The sequence below is a fragment of the Corythoichthys intestinalis genome, chromosome 18, assembly GCF_030265065.1.
Source record: "Corythoichthys intestinalis isolate RoL2023-P3 chromosome 18, ASM3026506v1, whole genome shotgun sequence".
NCBI lineage: Eukaryota > Metazoa > Chordata > Actinopteri > Syngnathiformes > Syngnathidae > Corythoichthys > Corythoichthys intestinalis.
Genome location: NC_080412.1, coordinates 45,104,398 through 45,129,443, shown reverse-complemented (window position 1 = coordinate 45,129,443; position 25,046 = coordinate 45,104,398). Strand labels below are relative to the sequence as shown.

Here is a 25,046-nt window from a genome sequence, read left to right as displayed (position 1 = left end):
GGATTTTTGCCACTGATTGAGTTGACAAAACCAGATACTGGTTTAACCAATCTCTAATGTCAGAACAAAGATGCATGCATGGTGACACACTGCCGTAATTTTTGGACTATAAGGCACTACTTTTTTCCCTCATTTTGAATCCTGAGGCTTATAGTCCAGTGCAGTTTATTTGTTGACTTTGACAGCGGCGTCATAAGACCGGTTTATCTGTGAACAAATGCTGTTTTCGCGTCAAATTTGGTGGGTGGCGGCTTATATAGGTGCGCCTTATAGTCTGAAAATCACAGTACTACACAGCATTTCAAAAATATGAGGGACATTGGACAATATTAAAATCTTATGCTGAACATTTGCACAAAATCTGAGGTAGACATGTATGGGGTGCCGTTTGTAAAGCACCTCATGCTCAAAATTACGACAACATTTTCTCACATTTAGCGCCACACAGTGTTTAAAATGTGGTGTAACATTTTCAGAGACACTTTTTTTTTCACATTTACAACATTATTTAGTAACTTCAATATTTATTTTTAAATAATAAGTATTGGACCTTAACGTTTAAATCCAGAACTAAATATTTAGTTTAAATCTTAAATGTAAATGGTAAATTTATATCTTAAATCCAAATTTTAAATATATATCTTGAATCTAAATGTTAAATATTTTCATAAATGTAAATGTTAAACTTAATTCTTAAATTTAAATCCTAAATATATATCTAAATACCAAATTTAAATGTTAAATCTGGAAACGGTTGAAACTAAATATTTAGCTTAATATGCAAATTCACATGACTGGAGACCGGAAGTAACAAAATAAAAGCTGGAGCAGCTCAGACTGTTTGCTTACTGTTTGCTTAGTCCAGTCCAACAGAGCCCCTTGTGGCTATTCGTAGTAACTGTACTAGGCTCATGTAAGCAAAAGTGACACGAAAAACACAAAATACTCTTTAAATAGTTTCTCTTAAATGTGTATTTTACCTAGACATTGTAATTATCACAATGATTCATACCCAAGAGCCGACTGCTACCGTTAAGTAGGTTTTATTCATTTCAAGCAACATAAGCAACAGTCTGAGCTGCTCCAGCTTTTATTTTGTTACTTCCGGTTTATAGTCATGTGAATTTGCATAATAAGCTAAATATTTAGTTTCAAACATTTCCAGATTTAACACTTAAAATCAGTATTTAGATATATATTTAAGAATTACATTTAGGATATAAATTTAACGTTTACATTTAAGATATATGTTTAACAATTAGATTTTAGATTTATATTTCAGATTTGGATTTAAGATATATATATATATAACATTTAGATTTAAGATATATATTGAGGATATGAATATAAGATTTACATTTAAGATTTAAATTAAATATTTAGTTCTGGATTTAATCATTCAGGTCCAATACTTATTATTTAAAAATAAATATTTAAGGTGCTAAATAATGTTGTAAATGTGCAAAAAAAGTGACTTTAAAATTTTCACACCACATTTTAAACACTGTGTGGCGCTAAATGTGAGAAAATGTTGTCGTAATTTTCAGCATGAGCTGCTTTACAAACGGCGCCCCATCGACATGCAATTAAAAAAAATTATAAATCAGCATTTATTGACAAACTAACAAAACTGACATTTTAATTAACACTCAGCGACATGTTAAAACCTTTTGTGCATGACGAAGTCTTAGTGTGTCTGAGAATGTCAACAAAATAAACAGACAAAAGACTATGTTCAGTTTAAAAATGGAATATAAACAAAAGAGAATGGGTTTCCCATTGGCAGTGTATCAAATACTTGTTCTCCCGACTGTATGTACAACGAAAGAACAATTGGCTAACTTACATAGCAAAATCTGCTAGCTTAAATGCTATAAAATGCTAAAAAAAAAAAAAATTATTACAATGCTCTTCACAAATGGTTCAGACACATATTCCTGCAAAAAAAAAAAACAAAAAACGGCTAAATATACCGATAAACTAAATTACGAATGCATTAAAAAACATTACCTCAAACAAAAATGTGTTATGTTGGTCTTAACATGGAGCAGCTGGATTCAGCCATGTGAAATGAGGCAGACTAGAGGGCTGTGTATCCACCCAAATAAATAAAACTTAAGCAAACACTTTCAAAATAAACCATTACAATGCCACTTTAATTAAACGAATACTCGAAGCGGCAAAATATAATTCGAATCCTTTTTTCTAATCAAATACTAAAAGTTAATAAGTTAATTGATTAATCGTTGCAGCACTAAATTATTGTGATCGTTTTATCACCCAGGGATAATTTCGAGTGACCTCCCGTACATTTTGGGTCATTTCCTGTTGATTTTAGGACATTTCCAGGTGACTTCTTGTTGATTTCTGGTCATTTTTGGGTCACTTCATTGGCTGCCATTGACGGCACTAGACGTCAATTCCATTTTGACAGGGAGGGGGCGTATGAGCGAATGCGACCGCAGACACAAAAGTGAGCCAAGTTGCAGTAGTGCTTTACATGTTGGTATAGATGTAAAATACTTACATGGTTTCCAAGACAGAAACGTAACAGAAATCACTCAACAGCGTCAATGTGACCAACAGGTGGCAGTAACGTACTGTAAAATGTTAACTGGGTTAACCATGGAGACTCAAGCCAGCACAATTTGTTTGTGTTGGTTTGTGTTTTAAATCTCCAGTTTTGCGGCGCCAATTTCAAAACAAAAGCATGTGATTCAGTACGTAAAATTTGAATGATCTACAACGGGCCGCACATTTGACACCCCTGATTTAAACCATGCATTTTAAGTTCTCATTTTTCTTGTTTTTTTGATGGTCGAGCTTGGTTTCAACATCCTGTGGTTGACCCATAACTTCATATTTTCGAAGCAAAGCAGTGCCATGCTATAAATATTTATTCAAATGAAAGCAGTGAAGTAGGCATAAAGAAGAAGGCGACGGGATCCGCATATGTGGAACCTTCTGTCAATGATTTGCCTTTGCGTTGATATTTATTTGCCTTGCGTTGATCTCACTTGGACTAACTCACCCTCAACGCAGTGCAGTTAAACCTAAAACTAAATCACCCCTGATGATTGGATGGAAACATGTTCTTACCTCTTATCGGTTCAGTTCATGGAAATATCCACACTTTCGGCTACATGGGCTTTTTCCCTTGAAGTGTCAATGTTTTTGTCATGATTTTATTTTGTTTTCTTTCAAGTGATGTTTTCCGTTTGTACAGTATATGAGGAAATGAAGGCCAGAAGCTGAGGAACACGAACTAACCTGCTACACAGCCATTGCTGCCATTTCAGTGCAGAAGACACAGTGACTATATTGTATATTAGAATGTACAAAAAAAAAAAACACTAGATGATATAGTTTATTTTCTATGTATTATAGAATGCACATGTATGTTACATAATTTTAAAATTAAAGTAATTTTGTAACAGATAATGAAGTGTCTTATTAGTGGAGGTGAGGCTTTTTGTGTTGGTGTTGCACTGTTGCTTTAATGTATTGCTCTCCCCCCTTGTATATACAGCGTTGAAATAAGCTTTAAAATAACAAATTTAAGTTTACAGCCTAAAATATCTTGATATTAATTATGTTCTATTGAATTATTTATAACTCAATCTGGTATTTGTGAAATATTTGGAAATAAATATTTTCAAACATACAGTATTGTGTTGTGATTGCCAACACAATAAGGAGTTCTTTGTGGACCTTTCAAGCTAACGTGCCTGTGACAGCATAAAAAAAAAAATCTTAAATAGCACTATTATGTGAATTACAATCATATTTTGAGACGATTCGGCGATATACAACAATTTGGCAAAACGCGGATGACGAGAAATTAGTCTTTTAATATACCATTTAGACCCCAGAGTTTCCCCTAAATTTAAAACATTGTGGCGCACCGCCACACCAAAATGAAAGCCGCCATGCCTTGCAAAAGAGATGTTTTTTTTTTTGTTTCAAACTAGCAGCAGCCTAGTGTGAAGGGTTCAGCGGCAACCTATTCATTGTATATTGTAATGTCCGTCACTATGCACAGCCCCCTTAAGAGACGAGCTGTGACGTAGAAGGAAGCGAGAAGGAGAACGGTAGCGAGAGATAGCGGTCGCATGTCGCAGCAGCCCGCTGTTATTTTGTTCTTGTTTTTCTTTATTATTGTTGACACCATAAAGTGGGTAAGCCAATACAAACTCGTCTCCTTAACAGTATTTTGGACCAGACCTTTCGGTGAAAGTGAGCGGTGGACGGCTGTCTTGGACGGAACGGCAAGTTTGAATGAATTTGCGGCGAGAGGCAGGGCCCAAAATAGAGCCTTGCTCTATTTCAAAGCGCCGCTGCGCTAACGCCAACAACGTATTCAATAGCAGAGTGGCAGGCTTACTTAAATCTGTGCTATCATGTGGTTTCGGCGGCTGGGTATACGAGATCATGGCTTATGAAATCTTGATAAATGCTCTTATTTTTACTCATTTGTTCCCAAAAATGTATAAATACGATCTATTTTTAATTTTTTCAGTGTTCCGTAGACGTATTTATACATCTTTTACGTTTTTTTTTTTTACAACAGACATTTCTGGGTTCTGATTCAATTTAGCTCCAAAGCACGACGCTGAAAATCCATTTTAAAGCAATAAAACTGGCCACTGGAGGGCAGTATTTGGTAAGGCCCGCAACCCAATTCAACGGCAACGAATGGCCGAGCTGCATGGCCGGGGCGCCGGCGGAAGGCGACCGAATGGCGTCCGGGATGCCAGGCGCTGGACGACCGAGCAGAACAACCGGGATCACCAGTGCAGCGGACGATGCCGCTGAGTCCGTGCTGCTCGCCGAGCAGGCCCCGCTGAGACTCAATAAAATCCATCTTTATGAGACAGGCGGCGATGAGGGAAAAGTTTACCCGTCTGTTGCGGCCACAACAGCGTCATCTCTCAGTTAGCTATCTGTAATTAAATTTTACTTTGCTATCAAAAGCTCTATTTGTCTAGTCTTTTATGTTATTTTGAAAAAGGAAAACATTATTCAGATGTTTGGAATGTAACTAAAGCAAAAAATAGCTGTGTTAAAGACAAAGTTATGTTTGAAATGTACTGTATGCTTTCACAAATAGCTCAATTTCTCAGTTTTTTCATCAGAAATTGGAAAATTGCTCAAATTAAGCTATTTTCTAATGCTGATTTCTAAAGAATGCAAAAAGATATGAACTTTCTTTTTCGCCTCCTACTTTCACACTGCAAATTTATAACGTCTTAATCTCATCTTTTTTTTTTTTTTTTTTTAGTCGAATAATTTTCTCCATCTTGTTTTGAGTGTTAAAAGACTAGTTAACAGATTAATGCGTCAGATTATTCAATTTAGGTAAATATGACCATTTGTTCTTTGTTCTCACAGCAAAAGCTACAAAAGCAAAATGGCAGTAAAGTAATTTGTTGGCAAGTCCATCAGGCGGTTGAAATGTGCAACATTCAAATATTTCAATGGGTAAAATTCAAAGCAACACATTGAAAATTAATTAAGTAGGCATAATTACATTAGAAAGGTTGCACAATGTGTGCCCATTTATTGTTTTTGTGAAGCTCTTATTCAAAATAAGCCCCAATAAGACTAAACTCTTAATCTTTTTCTAATTGGCTACGCATGCGTAACCTCTGTCAATTTGTACACTTTGCTAATCAGTACCTCTACTTCCTCTCCACCGAGGTGACAAATGTCCAAGACACACACCAAATGTGTGTCCTCAAGCTCGCCGGTCGTTGCCACAATGTCCTCTGGAAGACAACATGAATGATTTGTTCTCGCTGCTATGCTTAACCAAAGACTCCATAACATGTTGACATGACACTGGAAACGGGGCCGATTCGTAGGGGGCCTATTTTTAAAAACTTCAAATATTAACAAAACCAAAGCTGCTACCGACCTAAAACCAAAACAGCCACCTACCTTAGCCATATATGAGTCTCCATGAGCAGCGGCATCCAAAAATTCAAAGTCGTTACCTGATAAAATCCCGATTAATTATTTTTTATATAAGTCTAACACAACTTGGAGTGGCTATAAAAATCTCAGATTTTACACTAGATGCACAAAAATCACCAAACGCAAAGATAATCACCTATATTTTCAGGATCAATATCAATATTTAACATATCATATAAGTTTTTGACCAAAATAGCAACTTAATTATTTTTTTTATTTGCTGCAATCAATCACTCAATTTAACATCAGAAACTTCATACTTGAGGAAAACATACAGAATCCATTATAAATAATGTGTAAATAGATAATTAATAAATTCTATATACAATCACAACTTATTAAAGAATAGAATACCCCTATATTATCATTATACACTATATACTATGAGTGAATGAGGCTAGTGGCCGCCTGGCATAAACAGAACTTTTTCTGGCGAAAATTCTTGTGAATAAATCCCTGAAATATTCATAGATATGGAAGTAAAACAGTCTTGATTCTTGGTTAGAAGCAAAGAAACCGTGCAGTTAGCGTTTATTTTACGTTTATTGTCGAAGTACAATGCTACTATGTTAGCGAATGAGGCTAGCGGCCGCCTGGCGTAAAAGGAGCTTGTGAATGCTTAAATCCCCGAATTCTTCATAGATATGGATGTAAAACAGTCTCGATTCTTGGTTAAAAGCAAAGAAACCGTGCAGTTAGCGTTTATTTTACGTATATTGTTGAAGTACAATGCTACTATGTTAGCGAATGAGGCTAGCGGCCGCCTGGCGTAAACAAAGCTTTTGTGGCGAAAATTCTTGGGAATAAATGCTTAAATCCCTGAATTCTTTAGAGATATGGACTAGGGCTGTCAAAATTATCGCATTAACACGTTAAAATATTTGACGCAATTAACGCACATGCCCCGCTCAAACAGATCAAAATGACAGTACAGTGACATGTGCACTTGTTAATTGTGCTCTTGGAGGTTTGTCGCCCTCTGCTAGCGCTTGGGTGCAACTGATTTTAAGGTTTTCAGCACCAAAAGAATTGGTGGTGCTGAACAATGGCGAGCTACTAGTTTATTTTTTGTTTGAAAATTTTACAAATTTTATTAAAACGAAAACATTGAAGGGTTGTAATATAAAATTTCTATAACTTGTACTAACATTTGTCTTTTAAGAACTACAAGTCGTTCTATCCATGGATCGCTTTAACAGAATGTTAATAATGTTAATGCCATCTTGCTGATTTATTGTTATAATAAACAAATACAGTACTTATGTACCGTATGTTGAATGTATATATATCCATCTTGTGTCTTACTGTATCTTTCCATTCCAACAATAATTTACAGAAAAATATGGCATATTTTATAGATGGTTTGAATTGCGATTAATTAATTTTTAAGCTGTGATTAACTCGATTAAAAATTTTAATCGTTTGACAGCCCTAATATGGACGTAAAACAGTCTCGATTCTTGGTTAAAAGTCAACTATGAGGCTAGTCAGTTACGAAAATTCGCCTCCAAGTGTAAACAAAGGAGAAAATTTCTGCGAATAAATGCTTCAATTACACATGTATGGTACGAAACATATAATATTTACCTTGAATCCTCAAACAAATTACTCCTGAGACAATCCTTCCTGTTTGTATGCGGTACAGCTTTCGTAGTTAAATCCAATCATAAGTATATCCAAGCTTAAATCCGACTTCGGCTATTACTAAATGAAGCTCGGCTCCCTCTGATAAGGCGTTACGCAAAGAATGACGAAGTGACACGTCAATAGTAATGAAGTCTATGGCTTAACAACTTGGATGAGATGCCGTTCGGTGGGTGAATTTTACCTGGTTTTTGCTGGGACGCCACGCCGCGGTCTGAGGTGACTTCAGCCAGAGGGCAAAGGAAACCAGATGAGAGACAAGACAGCATGGTGTTGTCATGCCGACCCTGAGGAAGACCTACGGCTCTCGGCTCCTTGGAGTGGACAATGGGTAAAAAAGCTGCGTCGACAGCCATTTCCTTGTTTATGCCTGCAAACACATTGAAAAAAAAATTAAATTAGCATGTGTTAACTCAAAACATGTCCAGATTAAATATTTATTAAACCGTTTACTTTTAATATACTGTATATTGTCAATGAATTACAAAGTGTCTTACCTAATATGGTAACTTGATAGTATCCCGGACAAACGGCGGTCGCGAGTGAGTCACCCGAATGCTCTGGTGTCCAGCGCATGGGATGAAGGTCGCACCACCGCACGAGAGCGTTCTGGTTGTCCATGTCAAAATTTCGAGTGAAGCTGCCCTCGTGAAGAGCGCCGTGATGCCAATACGCAGAAACTTCTTGCCGTTGCCCTGCCCAAGCGCTGCTCTCCCAATATAGTGCGGACGAGCCTCGTGGAAACAAATCCATGTTTCAGCAGATGGAAGTCAGCGTATGATGATAAAGTAGCTTCACGGTTCACAATTCAACCTTCATTTTGGGATGGCAGATTCTGTTCTTCTGATTGCGAGTCAATCTCATCCTCTGTATGTGCCCTGTGGGAGCAGATGCATTTCGGTTGAGTATGACTGAAGTGGATAGTTGGTGTTATCAACAGTAGCAGAATCATCATCCATACCGTTTTGCTGGTACGCTGTTGACAGAATCCTCTAGATTTCTGGGAAATTTTTTTTTACCACAGATAATTAGATGAATGCGTGTATCCAATATCGTTTACATTTACAGGTACATCTTAATTAACAAAATTCCTTATTCATATCACAGTTATTTTGTAGGGCTGTCAAACGATGAAAATTTTTAATCGAGTTAATCACAGCTTAAAAATTAATCAATCGTAATTAATCGCAATTCAAACCATCTATAAATATGCCATATTTTTCTGTAAATTATTTTTGGGATGGAAAGATAAGACACAAGACGGATATAAACATTCAACATACTGTACATAAGTACTGTATTTGTTTATTATAACAATAAATCAAAGAGATGGCATTCACATTATTAACATTCTGTTAAAGCGATCCATGGGTAGAAAGACTTGTAGTTCTTAAAAGATAAATGTTAGTACAAGTTATAGAAATTTTATATTAAAACCCCTCTTAATGTTTTCGTTATAATACAATTTGTAAAATTTTCAATCAAACAATAAACTAGTAGCTCGCCATTGTTGATGTCAATAATTACACAATTCTCATGGTGCTGAATCCATAACATCAGTCGCACCCAAGCACCAGCAGAGGGCGACAAAACTCCAAAAAACACAAGTAACAAGTGCATAGGACCCTCTGCTGTCATTTTAATCTGTTTGAGCGCGGCATGTGCGTTAATTGCGTCAAATATTTTAACGTGATTAATTTTAAAAATTAATTACCGCCCGTTAACGCGGTAATTTTGACAGCCCTATTATTTTGTCTAAAGGTTGTGCTACAAAGTAATAGGCTAAGGGTGCCAATACTTTTGTCCGGCCCATTTTTGGAGTTTTGTGTAAAATGTAGTGCTGTCATATTTATCGCGTTAACGGGCGGTAATTAATTTTTTTTATTAATCACGTTAAAATATTTGGCGCAATTAACACATGCACGAAATGACCCGTTCATGCGTTGCCTCAAACAGTTTACAATGACGCCGTTTTAGCACGTTGAGAGCGAAAAGGCAGAGAAATGCGAGTGGACACAGGCGTTCATGGGACCGCGCCTTTTATTGGCTTAAGCTTTGGCAACTCTTTCAAAACAAATTTAAGTATTGTGGCGAACAACGTGGGGAAGAATGACAGGAGACGATTTTTGTTACCACGCTTAATTGAACACAACGCAGATCATACTGTATACCATTTGCAGACTCCACTGACAGTCAGGGTTGCCCAACTTCCCATCATGCATTTGGGCGGAACAGTTAAGTAGCTACAGTTTCATTTAGTGGAAGCACAACAAAAATAATATTCCTATCTCTCACAGGAGACAATCATTTTCTTAACACGCTTAATTGAACACAACGGAGAACATACTGTATAACATTTGCAGCCACCACTGACAGCCATGGTTGCCCAACTTTCCATCATGCATTTGGGCGGAACAGTTAAGTCGCTACAGTATCATTTAGTGAAAGCACAACAAAAATAATATTCCTATATCTCAAAAAAAAATTATGTTCACAAAAAGAAAAGTGCTCAATGCAAAGAGAACTGGCATTCCCAATCAAAACAGCTATGCAAAATACACATAAAACTTACTCAGATTTTGCCTTGGCTACATCTCTAATTAATTTAAAACTCACCATTGACACCTTGTGGTGTATTTCAATCTCGACCATACGCAGTTAAAGACAATGGAAGAACGGCAGGGAGCCCATGTGACGTCCCGATCGGCGACGTCAACAATTGCGAGCTATTAGTTTATTTTTTATTGAAAGTTTTACAAATTTTTATTAAAACGATTAAAACGAACAAACGTTTTAATATAAAATTAGTAAAACTTGTACTCACATTTATCTTTTAAGAAATACAAGTCTTTCCATCCATTGATCCCTTTAACAGAAAAAATGTTAATAATGTTAATGCCATGTTGTGGATTTATTGTTATAATAAACAAATACAGTACTTACAGTACGCCCTCTGCTGGCGTTTAGGTGCGACTGACTTTATGGGTTTCAGCACCTTGAGAATTGGTGGTGCTGAACAATGGCAAGCTACTAGTTTATTTTTTGTTTGAAAATTTTACAAATTTTATTAAAACGAAAACAATGAGGAGTTTTAATATAAATTTCCACAACTTGTACTAACATTCATCTTTTAAGAACAACAAGTCTTTCTATCCATGGATCGCTTTAACAGAATGTTAATAATGTTAATGGCATCTTGTTGATTTATTGTTATAATAAACAATTGCAGTACTTATGTACAGTATGTTGAATATTTATGTCCGTCTTGTGTCTTATCTTTCCATTCCAACAATAATTTACAGAAAAATATGGCATATTTTAGAGATGGTTTGGATTACGATTAATTTTTAAGCAGTGATTAACTCGATTAAAACATTTTTATCGTTTGACAGCCCTAGTAAAATGATCATGATATAATTTTTTTTTTCATTCTCTTTTGTGTTTTTTCATTGCAAGCAAAATAAATGAAGATATTACAACCAAAGCATTTGTAATTGCAATCATATTCTGGGAGAAATTCAGCATTATCTGACAGAATTTCAGGGGTGCCAATTAGGACTGGCAAAATTATCGCGTTAACGGGCGTTAATTAATTTTTAAAATTAATCACGTTAAAATATTTGACACAAATAACGCACAAATGCCCTGCTCAAACAGATTAAAATGACAGCAAAGTAAATGTGTACTTGTTGTGTTTTTCGGAGTTTTATCGCCCTCTGCTGGCGCTTGGGTGCGACTGATTTTATAAGCTTCAGCACCTATGAGCATTGTGTAAGTATTGACATCAACAATGGTTGGCTACTAGTTTATTTTTTGATTGAAAATTTTACAAATTTTATTAAAACGAAAACATTAAGAGGGGTTTTAATATAAAATTTCTATAACTTGTACTAACATTTATCTTTTAAGAACTACAAGTCTTTCTATCCATGGATCCCTTTAACAGAATGTTAATAATGGTTATGCCATCATGTTGATTTATTGTTATAATAAACAAATACAGTACTTATGTACCGTATGTTGAATGTATATATCCATCTTGTCTCTTATCTTTCCATTCCAACAATAATTTACAGAAAAATATGGCATATTTTAGAGATGGTTTGAATTGCGGTTAATTGCGATTAATTACGATTAATTAACTTTTAAGCTGTAATTAACTCGATTATAAATTGTAATCGTTTGACACCCCTAGTGCCAATACTTTTGTCCAGCATTGTATAAACATTTCGGACAGCCCTCCTCTAAATACAAATACCACACCTTGTCTTTTTAGTTCTTTTCCTTTGTGCAGACACGTTTTCATCATTTGCATCATGCACTTCTGACACGGTTTGTTCACCTGTGACCATGCCTGCCACCTGCAGGAAATATTTGTGTTACTATTAAAAAAAAAAATCGCATTGAGAAAAGATGTTATAACTCATGCATCGTACCTCTTTCTCTTGCGGCGGACTCATGCTTGACTTTTCCACGTATCTGACAGCCACAATTTGACATTGAATTGCAACTTTTTTATGTTCTCTATACTGAAGTGTCTCAAACTCTTTCTTCAAATCAGAAAGGGATACGATAGGAACTTGCTCTGTCCAGTTTTATAGAACAAAAGTCACAATGGGGACCACCAAATGAATAATGTATGAGAATAAATGTAAATTTTTTTTTTAAAGCTTCTTCCATAGACTTCATAATGGTATTGACGGGTCAGATCGGTCATGCACTGCGCCTAGCCTTCAAGTAGGGTGCCGCACACATCACGAGGAGCTATTCACAAACACACGCAGGCAGCGATCTAACGCCGGATTTCTGTTGAAAAAGTACGAACACTGTACCGAATACAAACTAGAAGGATTGTCTCTGGAGTGATGTGTTCGACGATTCAAGGTAATGATTATATTTTTCGTACCTTGCATGCATTTTGAAACATGAAAAAATGGGAAAAATTAGCCGCTACTGCACTGGCATCATAGTTCGCAATATTTAGGTAAAATAAATGCTACCTGCACTTTTTTTTTTTTTTTTGCTTTTAATAAGAGTCGAGATTGTTTTATGTCCATATCTATAAAGAATTCTGGGATTTAAGCATTTATTCATAAGAATTTTTCACCGGAAAAGCTCTGTTTATATAAGTCGGCAGCTAGCTACATTTACGAACAGACTAGCATTGTACTTTGACATATTTATGTAAAATAAATGCTAACTGCACGTTTTTTTTGGTGTTTTTTTTTGCTTTTAACCAAGAATCGAGACTGTTTTATGTCCATATCTATAAAGAATTCGGGGCTTTAAGCATTTATTCACAAGAATTTTCACCGGAAAAGCTCCGTTTACATAAGGCGGCCGCTAGCTACATTCACTCACAGACTAGCATTGTACTTCAACGTATTCACGTAAAATAAATGCCAACTGCACGTTTTGTTTTTTTGCTTTTAACCAAGAATCGAGTCTGTTTTATGTCCATATCCATAAAGAATTCAGGGATTTAAGCTTTTATTCACAAGAACTTTCACCAGAAAAGCTCAGTTTACATAAAGCAGCCGCTAGCTACATTTACTAACATTTTCATTGTACTAACATTTTCATTGTACTTTGACATAATTATGTAAAATCAACGCAAACTGAAAGTTTTTTTTTTTTTGCTTTCAACCAAGAATCGAGACCGTTTTACGTCCATATCTAGACAGAATTCGGGGCTTTAAGCATTTATTCACAAGAATTTTCACCGGAAAAGCTCTGTTTACATAAGTCGGTCATTAGCTATAATAGCTATATAAAGACTAGACAGACTAGCATTGTACTTGGACATATTTACGTAAAATAAATGCTAACTGCATGTTTTTTTTTGTTTTTGCTTTTAACCAAGAATCGAAACTGTGTTACGTCCATGTCTATATAAGCATTTATTCACAAGAATTTTCCCCCAGAAAAAGTTTGTTTAACATAAGGTGGCCACTAGCTACATTTACTAACAGACTAGCATTGTACTTCGACATATTTCCGTAAAATAAATGCTAACTGCACGTTTTTTTTCCTCTTTTAACCAAGAATCGAGAGTTTTACATCCATATCTATAAGAAATTCAGGGATTTAAGCATTTATTTACAAAAGTTTTCAACGAAAAAAGGTCTTTGCCTGCGATTCCACTCGGTCAGCTTTGACGGCCTCGCCAACAACACAGGCCCGATTTATCGGCCCCGCACTCAGCGTCCCGTCAATACATTATGAAGTCTATGCTTCTTCCATTCTGAAGACAAAAAAAAAAGTTATGTCACCTGACGTCACGGCTACAGGTGGGTTGAACGTGCGTGGAGCATGAGGGTAGCAGTAATGGCCGCCAACGGCCGTCTTCCTTAACACCAAACTGTCCTTCTGCGCTTTTGTCCACTGGATGAGTCTTTGCACTGTAGGGTCCTTCTTGTATGCTTGACTTTGGTGGTAGCCTGTTACAGTGACAAAGTCTAAACTGCACTCATTAACTCTCTAATGCTACACTTAGAAGCTTTCAAATTTGGGCCCACTAACCTGTAATGAAAATCTCTGTCTCACAGCTACTGGTGAGGTAAGGCAACGAGCCCTCAACTTGACGCACTCGCATTTGAGTGCACACCAAAAAATTCACTTGGACAGAGAAGAAATTAGGTTTTTGACAAAGTGAAATGAAGCTTTGCTCAAGAAGACAGCCGTTTTTACATTAAAGTGCCTATGACACCGAAATGCATGTTTATTTCATATTTCACGCAGTATTTTATGCTCCTGAATGAAATGGACCGCTTGGATTGGAAATTGCAACTTTGTGTTAAAAATGGCCGTGAATACAGCGATTACAAAGTAAACACTACAAACTTTCTTTAAATAAAGGACTATTTACTTACGTTTGATCATAGAAGGACATGAAGAAAAGTTGTCCTCAGACACATCCTGCCATGTTAGCTACACAACTGCACGCCGCTCTCTGACTGTTTACGTCTTCGCTGTGTAGTTGAGCAATTATTTACGCCATATTCGTGTTGACCATGTGGCAGCTACGCGCTCCTCCGACGTCAGTCGGTTTGTCCGGTCATTCTCCAGCTGCTTCCCCGGCAAAACGAGCTCTCCTGCCCGCAGCAGGGGAACGACGAACTGTAACTTGCTTACCGCCGGTTGGGTTGCCGATCAGTGAAGACAATTGACAACCCTGCCGCCGTGTGACATGATCCGGGCTAGTTTTGTGTGATTTTTTTCTTCGAAGACTTTGAAACATCACTCAGTTCGGGTTAGCATGTCAGCTAGCTGTCATGCCTCCTGGTTTGTTTAGGCTCTCCGAAGCGGGGGCAGGGAAATGACAAAAGCCGGACTAACTCCCATGGCATAAAATGTGCAAGAAGTCGACAGTTTTGACCATTATAGATTAATTTTGCCATGTCGTACTTAATAAATGTATTTTAAATATTTCGTATTCCATTTAGCACAAGACTGTTATTTGTCATGACAATACCATTTATTTTGCAATTGGGGAAAAATACTTCGATATAAAAAATATCTTGTAAAAATATTGGAGTAGAGAGACTGAAACAATGACATTTTGCGGCTCTGTTCGTTGCATTTTCCTCGTTCTGAATAATTCCCCCTCAATGGGCTGAATTCCAAATCAGATGAAATCATGACCCTGCTGACGTCATCCTCCTGTTGGGGACGCGACAGCCCTATAAAGGTAGGTGTGGCTAGACGTCAGATTAAAAGACTAATTTCTCGTAATCTGCGCTCTGCCAAATTGTTGTATGTAGTCGAATCGTCGCAAAACAATTCAAATTCACATATAAACGGTATTTAAGACTTTTTTTTTATCCTGTCATAGGCACTTTAAAGGCTCTTACTTGGGCAGATATTGCCAAAGATTTCAGGTTGGGAAGAGGCAAACAATTCCAGGATGAAAGGATGCTCCGATGTTCCATCCACTGCGTGAACCCAGCGGTACGACCAGTACTTCTCTGGGCCTATGATAAAAGGGAGAAGATGGAGAGTCCACACTTTACGAGTCCCGACATACAGTTGGGCAAATAAGTATTTGGTCAACCACCAATTGTGCAAGTTCTCTTACTTGAAAAGATTAGAGAGGCCTGTAATTGTCAACATGGGTAAACCTCAACCATGAGAGACAGAATGTGGGGGGGAAACAGACAATCACATTGTTTGATTATTAAAGAATTAATTTCCAAATTAGAGTGGAAAATAAGTATTTGGTCACCTACAAACAAGCAAGATTTCTGGCTGTCAAAGAGGTCTAACTTCTTCTAACGAGGTTCCACTCGTTACCTGTATTAATGGCACCTGTTTTAACTCATTATCGGTATTAAAGACACCTGTCCACAATCTCAGTCAGTCACACTCCAAACTCCACTGTGGCCAAGACCAACGAGCTGTCGAAGGACACCAGCTACAAAATTGTAGACCTGCAACAGACTGGGAAGACCGAATCTGAAATAGGTAAAACGCCTGGTGTAAAGAAATCAACTGTGGGAGCAATTATTAGAAAATGGAAGACATACAAGACCACTGATAATCTCCCTTGATCTGGGGCTCCATGCAAGATCTCACCTGGTGGCGTCAAAATGATAACAAGAACGGTGAGCAAAAATCCCAGAACCACACAGGGGACCTACAGAGAGCTGGGACCACAGTAACAAAGGCTACGATCAGTAACACAATGTGCCGCCAGGGACTCAAATCCTGCACTGCCAGACGTGTCCCCCCTGCTGAAGAAAGTACACGTCCAGGCCAGTCTGCGGTTCGCTAGAGAGCATTTGGATGATCCAGAAGAGGACTTGGAGAATGTGTTATGGTCAGATGAAACCAAAATAGAACTTTTTGGTAGAAACACATGTTCTCATGTTTGGAGGAGAAAGAATACTGAATTGCATCCGAGGAACACCATACCCACTGTGAAGCATGGGGGTGGAAACAATGTTTTGGGGCTGTTTTTCTGCAAAGGGACCAGGACGACTGATCTATGTAAAGGAAAGAATGAATGGGGCCATGTATCGAGAGATTTTGAGTGAAAATCTCCTTCCATCAGCAAGGGCATTGAAGAAGAAACGTGGCTGGGTCTTTCAGCATGACAATGATCCCAAACACACAGCCAGGGCAACAAAGGAGTGGCTTCTTAAGAACCATTTCAAGGTCCTGGAGTGGCCTAGCCAGTCTCCAGATCTCAACCCCATAGAAAATCAGTAGAGGGAGTGAAAAGTCCGTGTTGCCCGACGACAGCCACAAAACATCACTGCTGTAGAGGAGATCTGCATGGAGGAATGGGCCAAAATACCAGCAACAGTATGTGAAAAGCTTGTGAAGAGTTACAGAAAACGTTTGGCCTCCGTTATTGCCAACAAAGGGTACATAACAAAGTATTGAGATGAACTTTTGGTATTGACCAAATACGTATTTTCCACCATGATTTGCACATAAATTCTTTAAAAATCAAACAATGTGATTTTCTGTTTTTTTTTCCACATTCTGTCTCTCATGGTTGAGTTTTACCCATGTTGACAATTACAGGCCCCTCTAATATTTTCAAGTAGGAGAACTTCAAAGTTTGCTTTATTGTCAATTCTATTCATTTCTACCACATGTGCAAAGACAGAGATTTGAAATTTCGTGACTCTCTAACCTCAGTGGCAAGTAAAAAATGAAATAAAATAAATAAATATATATAAAAATAGACAACTGTACAATCTGACAATATCTATCGAAGCAGCAAAATTTAAGTGGTGTTGTAGTGGTTTGTTTTGAAAGTGTTTGCAATTAGTTTTATTGATTTGGGTGGATGCACTTCCTTCTAGTGGTAACTTTCTTTTCGGTAGCCGAAGTAATCCCATATGAGTGACTGTCTTTTTGGAGGGGGTTAGGAATAGGACACTGGGCCCAGTTTTTTTCCCTCTCTTTGCCTGACAGTTTTAATTGTTGTTCTCGTTATTTTTTACGGTTCTCAACTTGGATTAAATGGTCTACTTTCTGAAAAGTCGTTGTTGGAGCTTTTCTTCGGATTATCAAAATTAGTAAGTGTTCTTGGAGTCAGTGGTTACAAAGGAATGAGTTTGGCTAAGAGGTCAAATGTCAATAACCCTAAATGGGCAAAAGAGACATTACTTGTGTAGGGTTCTCACCTGTGTTGCCTGTACTTTTTATCCTTTCAACACGACCAACAAATGTTACCAAACCCATGACATCACAAGCATAGTTGTTTGGTAATGTTGTGATCGCTGATCTGAACAAAAATGGAAATGGAAAATGAATGCCGGTTCACAACACAAATTCTGGCAGAATAAAAACAAGGATTTTTGTATTTGCACAAACACAAACAACAAGCAACGTGTTCTGGCCTCGATTGCAAAATTAAAGTGGCAGGCGGATTTGAGCTTAAATTACCTTGTGGTAAAGCGATAAGACACATCAGGCAATAACCATTGAGGTGCAACATGCTTCAGTGGCACCAGGGTGACAATAGAAGTTGGGTTGCGAGCGTTCAGGCATATTTCTGAAAGATATCACAAATCCCAGCATGCGTACAATGATGATTTACCAATTGTTGAACTCTCACACTCGTAGTCGTATTACGGTGGTACCTTTACTTACGAAATTAATTGGTTCTGGAAAAAGTTCCGTAACCTGAAAATTACGCAAGTAAAGACACATTTTTCATGTAAATGCCCATAAAAAGACTTATCTTTTATAAAGCATCAAAATTAGGGTTGTTCCGATCATGTTTTTTTTTTTTTGCTCCCGATCCGATCCCGATCGTTTTAGTTTGAGTATCTGCCAATCCCGATATTTCCCGATCTGATTGCTTTTTTTTGTGTGCTCCCGATTCACTTCCAATCATTCCCGATATTTTTTCCCGATAATATACATTTTGGCAATGCATTAAGAAAAAAATGAATAAAACTCGGACGAATATATACATTCAACATACAGCACATAAGTACTGTATTTGTTTATTATGACAATAAATCCTCAAGATTTCATTTACATTATTAACATTCTTTCTGTGAGAGGGATCCACGGATAGAACTTGTAGGACTTGTAATTCTTAAAGGACAAATGTGACTTTGTATATTGTGACTAAATATTGCCATCTAGTGGATTTTTATGAGCTTTCAGTAAATGTTAATTCAGCCATTTAACTTCTTCTGATCATATTTCTGATCGTTGAGAGAGGGATTGTAAGGCTTTAGCCAATTAAAAAAAGGCTTCAATGGCTGCCAAAATTCTCTCTACTCATTTTAAGTTGCCTTTTAGTTCTATGTATACGTAATACGGTGCCATTATAGACTGAACGCGTTAATGCGTGAGTGGGTAGTGCAGCGCATGCGTTAATTGCGTTGAATATTTTAATATTATTACCGCTGTTGACGTGATAAATTTGACAGCCCCGTTTTAAGCCAAAACTAAAGACTCTGGATGAGTGTAAGACATTTTGTCTGTAACGTTATGTACAAATAGAAAACGATTTAATTAAAAAAATATACATATACAGTATATATATATATATATATTAAAAAAGGCGTGTCCGATATTTTTTCGCCGATTCCGATACTTTGAAAATGACGTGATCGGACCTGATCGGTACATCTCTAATTTTATGTGTTTCTAACAACATATTTTAGTACAAGAGAACAATTGTGGTTTATTAGAGCCTACATGTATTTAAGTTAGAGAATCACTTTAATACTTCTAGCTGCTCTGCCATTGGCTATGGCCTAGCATTCCTGGCATGAATTACAAGTCTTTCTATCCGTGGACCCCTCTCACAGAAAGTGATGTAAATGCCATCTTGGTATTCTGAAATTTCGTTCGTAACAAGAGGCAATATTTTGCTGTTGAGGCATGTCTTTATCTGAATATTCTGTATGTAGAAACGTTCGTAAATAGAGGTACCACTGTATTCCATTTAACGCAATTTAAACCTACCAATGGAGGTAAATATCTTGATTCGGTACTGGTCCATTTGCGGGCGTGAGCGACTGCAGTAGCTCTTCTTAAGAGCGTAATCCTGGAGGTACAACACTGTTCCAACATGGAGCGAGTTGTAAAAACGTGGACAGAGTTCGTTCCAAAGCACAAGAGACATGATGCCGCTCTGGTCAGCAACTTCGAAGTAAGCCTGAAAAGAAAAGAAAACAAACACATAAAAAAAAAAAAAAAAAAAAAAAAACAGGTGATTCTGTTGATTACTTTTTAAAGAAGATACAGTGGGACCTCTACTTACAAATGTCTCAACATATAAAATTTTCAGGTTAAGACATGCCTCAACGAAAAAATATTGCCTCTTGTTATGAAAGAAATTTCAGGATATGAAAGGCAAAAATACTTATAGGTGCCCTGCTATTGGCTATTGCCTAGCATTCCTGGTATCCAATTGGCTAAGAGGGACCTCAACTGTATGTGTGGATCCTATCGTCCTCTTCATTCGCCTCTAGGTGTTCAGACAGCTTTACATGAGTGTATTAACTTTGATTCTTTACTAACTCACATTTAATGTTTACTGTGCAATAATTTATTGGAACGTGTATTTGTTACATGTTTTGATGCATTTTTATGCATTATAAAAGATTATGTCTGAATTTTGGGGAGCTTGGAACGGATTAGGGCAGTGGTTCTTAACTAGGGTTCGATGATTAAGCCTCAGTGGTTCGGTGAAGGTTAAGAAACGCAGAGCCTTAATTCGTAGGCTGACTAAATTTAGGCAAAGTGGCATTTTAGACCAGATTTTGGACTGGTTTGCCCTCAATTCACAGGCTTTATTCCATTTCTTTCAAATCCTAGCCCTCTATCGAATGGGAGAAGAAATCAGTTTGTTCAGTGGAAGGTTGACAGGCACTTGGTAGGACGTATAACAGACAGACAGCGTGAACTGCGTAGATAATTGAAAAAAAATATTATAGAACAGGAACATTCAGGTCTTTGGAGATGGACTTGTAGCCTTGAGATTGCCCATGCTTCCTCACAATTTGTCTTCTCAAGTCCTCAGATTGTTCTTTGGTCTTCTTTGTTTTCTCCATGCTCAATGTAGTACACACAAGGACACAGGACAGAGGTTGAGTTAACTTCAATCCATTTTAACTGACTGCACGTGTGATTTAATTATTGCCACCACCTGTTATGTGCCTCAGGTAAGTAATAAGTGCTGTTAATTATACAAATTAGAGAAGCATGACATGATTTTTCAAAGGGTGCCAATACTTTTGTCCGGCCCATTTTTGGAGTTTTGTGTAAAATGATAACGATTTAAATTAAAAAAAAAAAAAAAAAATTCTCTTTTGTGTTTTTTCATTGCAAGCAAATTAAATAAAGGTCTTACTACCAAAGCATTTATAATTGCAATCATTTTCTGTGAGAAATTGAGCATTATCTGACAGAATTGCAGGGGTGCCAATACTTTTGGCCAGGAGTGTATGGATCAATATTAGTTAATCATGGCGTGACATGCAGTTTAGCTCAGCTCTATCTAGTGGACGCATAATGCAACTCCAACCACTACTACTACTACTACTAGAGATGTCCCAATCAATCGGGTCCGATCACGTCATTTTCAAAGTATCGGAATCGGCAAAAAAATATTGGCCATGCCTTTTTTTAATATATATATTTTTTAATTAAATCATTTTCTAAATGTATTTAACGTTACAGACATAATAAGTTACACTCATCCAGAGTATTTAGTTTAGGCTTAAGGTACCGATATCGGCGGTAAGTAATTCTTTTAAAATGTATCATGTTATATATTTAACGCAATTGATGCATGCGTTACACGACCCACTCATGCATTCTCGCGTTCAATCTGTAATGGCGCCATTTTACACATTTAGAGAGATAAAATGAATAGAGTGCAATTTGGCAGCCTTTGGAGCCTTATTTCATTAGGCTAAAGCCTTACAATCACTCTCCCTACGATTAGAAATATCATTGCAAGCAATGTAAGGAAACAAGGTAGCAATTGATCTTTTTCTTAACGCCTTATGTTATTTCCCAACGCAGACAAGATATATCCATTGGTAGCACTACGCACAGTCATGGGTCCACTTCCCATCATGCATTTGGGTTGAATGGCTGCAGTATCATTTACTGAAAGCTCAACAAATACACTAGATGGCAATATTTAGTCACAATATACAAAGTCACAAGTCTTTCTATCCGTGGATCCCTCTCACAGAAAGAATGTTAATATTGTAAATGCCATCTTGAGGATTTATTGTCATAATAAACAACTACAGTACTTATGTACTGTATGTTGATGTTATATATTCGTCCGAGTTTTATTCATTTTTTTCTTAATGCATTGCCAAAATGTATATGATCGGGAAAACTTTTCGGGAATGATTGGAATTGAATCGGGAGCAAAAAAAAGCAATCGGATCGGGAAATATCGGGATTGCCAGATACTCAAACTAAAACGATCGGGATCGGATCGGGAGCAAATAAACATAATCGGAACAACCCTAACTACTACTCCTACTGCACCTTATAATGCAGTGCGCCCTATACATGAAAACGGTTTTAAAATAGGCCATTCATTGATGGTGAGCCTTATACTCTGATGCGCCTTATAGTGCGGAAAATACTGTAAATGTTTATTTTTCTTTGCAGTGAATCCTATAGAGCAGGGGTCCCCAAACTACGGCCCGAGGCCCGAATACGGCCCGCCTCCACATTTGGTCCGGCCCCCTGAACAAAAAATTTGGAAAAAAATATATACAGTATATACATTTTTTTTCCCAATAGTCTTATTTATTTCCTGGCTCTTTTCTATGAAGAACCCAGAGAGGGTTATTTTGTTATTATCTATTTAATTAATAGTGTTTTTATTATTATATCATTATTTTATTTTATTTTGTTCCATGAAGAATCCAGAAAGGGTTACTTGATTGTGGCTTTCTGAAAAACAATATATTTTTACATTTAGGCACTCCTGCAATCGTCACACCTTTTCTGTTACAAACTGACCCCGGCCCCTCATCAGAGAAGGGAAAACCTATGTGGCCCTCACAGGAAAAAGTTTGGGGACCCCTGCTATAGAGAATGAGCCATGTGACTACTCTCCTGTACAATGCAGCTTTAAGTTTAACTTCATTACAATATAAATGATTTACAAGAATGTTTGTGTCATGTTTGTCTTCCTACAGAAACCATAGTAAATAAAAAAAATACATATGTTAGCCTCCACCATCTTTTTCCACTTTTAAACTTTTTTTAGAAAAGCTCCAGGTAGCCACTAGGGCATCACTAAAGAGCCGAATGTGGCTCTAGAGCCGTGGGTTGCTGACCCCCGACTTCGATGTTAGCTTGCTAGGTTTGGAATTTGTTAAAAAATGGCTTTATTACGAAATTACGAAGGGTTCGGTGAGCAAGGTTGAGAACCACTGGATTAGGACATTTACATGGAAAACGTGTCTCTACTTATACAATTTCCAAGTTAAACTATTTCCAGAACCAATTAATTTCGTAAGTAGAGGTACCACTGTACGACTGAAATGAATGAGAAACTACCTGGTAGGGGAAATCGATCTTGGTATCGATTTTGCCATAATACCTCAATCTGGATTTGTGTATAATCCTCACAAGGAGAGGGAGGGGTTTACATGTGCTTCGAAATGCAGAATCCAAGTTCATAATAAGAGCGACTCTGCTCACTGTGGGACAAGAGAAAATTAGAGGACATAAATGTCATCACAATATGCAGGTATGTCATTCCATTGCTGAAAATTGTGAAATTGTCAGCCCTTTAAAATGATAACTCCGCCCCAGCGTGCAGGTGTGCGTTAGCAACACGGGCCATGACCATGAACGCAGCATCATACCGTCCAGCACCGGGTTACTGGAGGAAATCGACGAAGCCCAAACATCTCCTTCTTGGAACTCATTGTTCCACAAAGGCAGGTAGTGTTTTCGGCTCAGCAGGAGAGGCACGTCCCTTTGGAGTAATGTGCTCCTCTCCAAGTCGCTTTTAACCAGCACGGGCAATGAGCTCACATCCCGAATGTGAGACAGGAGCAAGGATTTTCCCGTGCAGCATCTTAACCCCTCGATGCTGATGTAACCGTGAAACAGTCTCCGTTCGTCGTAAACAAACGAGCACTGCTCGATAATGACGTCCGAGCCTGTCTTCAAGGTGTTGGAGTGAACCAAGTGGTTTAGGCTCGGGTGAAGGGAGCATTTGGTCCGCCAAACCCCATCGGTGATCGTAACGTCGTAGTTATAGCTCTGGCACGGCTGACTTGCACTTTGTTCCCACAAGTAGCGTTGCAATGCGATGACAGCGACGCTATTGGCAGTTTGGGATTCCTCCTCGGTAAATTTATGACATCGCTTGGTCGATAAATGATCCAACGTCCTCCTGAGAAAAGATGGAGGAGGAATATATGTCGAAGTCGACGAGGTAGCATCCATCACGGGCAGCTCATTCGACAAGTTTTTTTTTAAAAACTTTTAAATTAGCAAAGTGGCTAACGCGACGTGCAACAACGCAGGTCTGCGTCACTTTTTTTTTTTGTTAATTAAGTCGCCAAGTGTTCTCCGAATGCATTTCGTTTTCGGGTTATTGGCATCACTGAATTGTTGTATATTAGTTCAGTGATTGTGGTTTCGTTAGCTATCAGGAAACGTGAAAGAAAAGCGTACTTCAAATTCCCCGCTTATTTGGCTCTTCAATAGCAGCACAGTCAGGCGCACGAAAATGACATCATGCAAGCGACAAGTGAATTCCAAACGTCTGTAGTGGTTTTCATTACGGAATAAAAAATATTTAAAGCTAAAACTACATTATACGACACTTATTAATGTCTTTTAGGTTTTATTACTCAGTTAAAACACTGTATTATATTTTCACAACATTTGGCTATATGTAATATGTAATTATTTTTATTGTGTCCAATTTTCAGTCTCCGTACGTTTACAAAATGCCATGGATTTTCATATCCCATTCATTGTCAACCCTACCTTTCCTGCCCAATTAATACAGAGATTGTCTATTAATTATCACAACTAAATTCATTTTGTTTTTATTTACAGTAGTTTAATATTTTCACCATACGCGGATTTTAAGGGGGGCCCAGGGGGCCCCTTTTGGCCGAAAAGTGTCATTGCATGTAATTGACTTTGCTACATATATACAAGTTGTAAAGCAATAAAACTGCAACAAAAATGAATGAAATGAACAAAAAAATATATTTTTAGAATGGGTCAAAATTATTTTTCGAACAGATCATGTGACTGGCAACTTAGACGGTCATTTGCTTTGCATATTGTTAAAAAAATAATAGGGCAGGGCAATTTTATTTTTCAAATGATTTTTTTCTTTGTTTGATTTAAAATATATATGTTTTTATTGAAGCAACTTTTTTGGGATGATTTAGACACAATTGTCCTACCCATAATATGGCCCAAACACAAAAGGA

The 25,046-nt window shown here is 37.3% G+C and overlaps 1 protein-coding gene across 3 annotated transcripts; it reads right to left on the bottom strand.

Moving 5' to 3' along the window:
• Positions 1–1,552: 1,552 nt before the first annotated feature.
• On the bottom strand, positions 1,553–24,772 carry radx (RPA1 related single stranded DNA binding protein). 3 transcript variants are annotated; one of them, XM_057821838.1, is made up of 15 exons: positions 23,451–24,769; positions 23,140–23,282; positions 19,564–19,756; positions 18,022–18,130; positions 17,760–17,860; positions 15,474–15,593; positions 14,143–14,238; positions 13,893–14,078; positions 12,057–12,205; positions 11,884–11,981; positions 8,582–8,620; positions 8,434–8,498; positions 8,118–8,354; positions 7,805–7,990; positions 1,554–5,768 (listed from the first exon to the last, which is right to left on the bottom strand). In XM_057821838.1, exons 1-15 carry the CDS (start codon positions 24,037–24,039, stop codon positions 5,632–5,634), a joined length of 2,448 nt encoding a protein of 815 aa, XP_057677821.1. In that variant the 5' UTR covers positions 24,040–24,769; the 3' UTR covers positions 1,554–5,631. The 3 variants fall into 3 exon arrangements, with proteins under 3 accessions (XP_057677823.1, XP_057677821.1, XP_057677822.1); XM_057821839.1 differs by having other exon boundaries at positions 1,555–5,768; positions 13,893–14,060; positions 23,451–24,766; XM_057821840.1 differs by lacking the exon at positions 8,582–8,620 and having other exon boundaries at positions 1,553–5,768; positions 23,451–24,772.
• Positions 24,773–25,046: the final 274 nt, after the last annotated feature.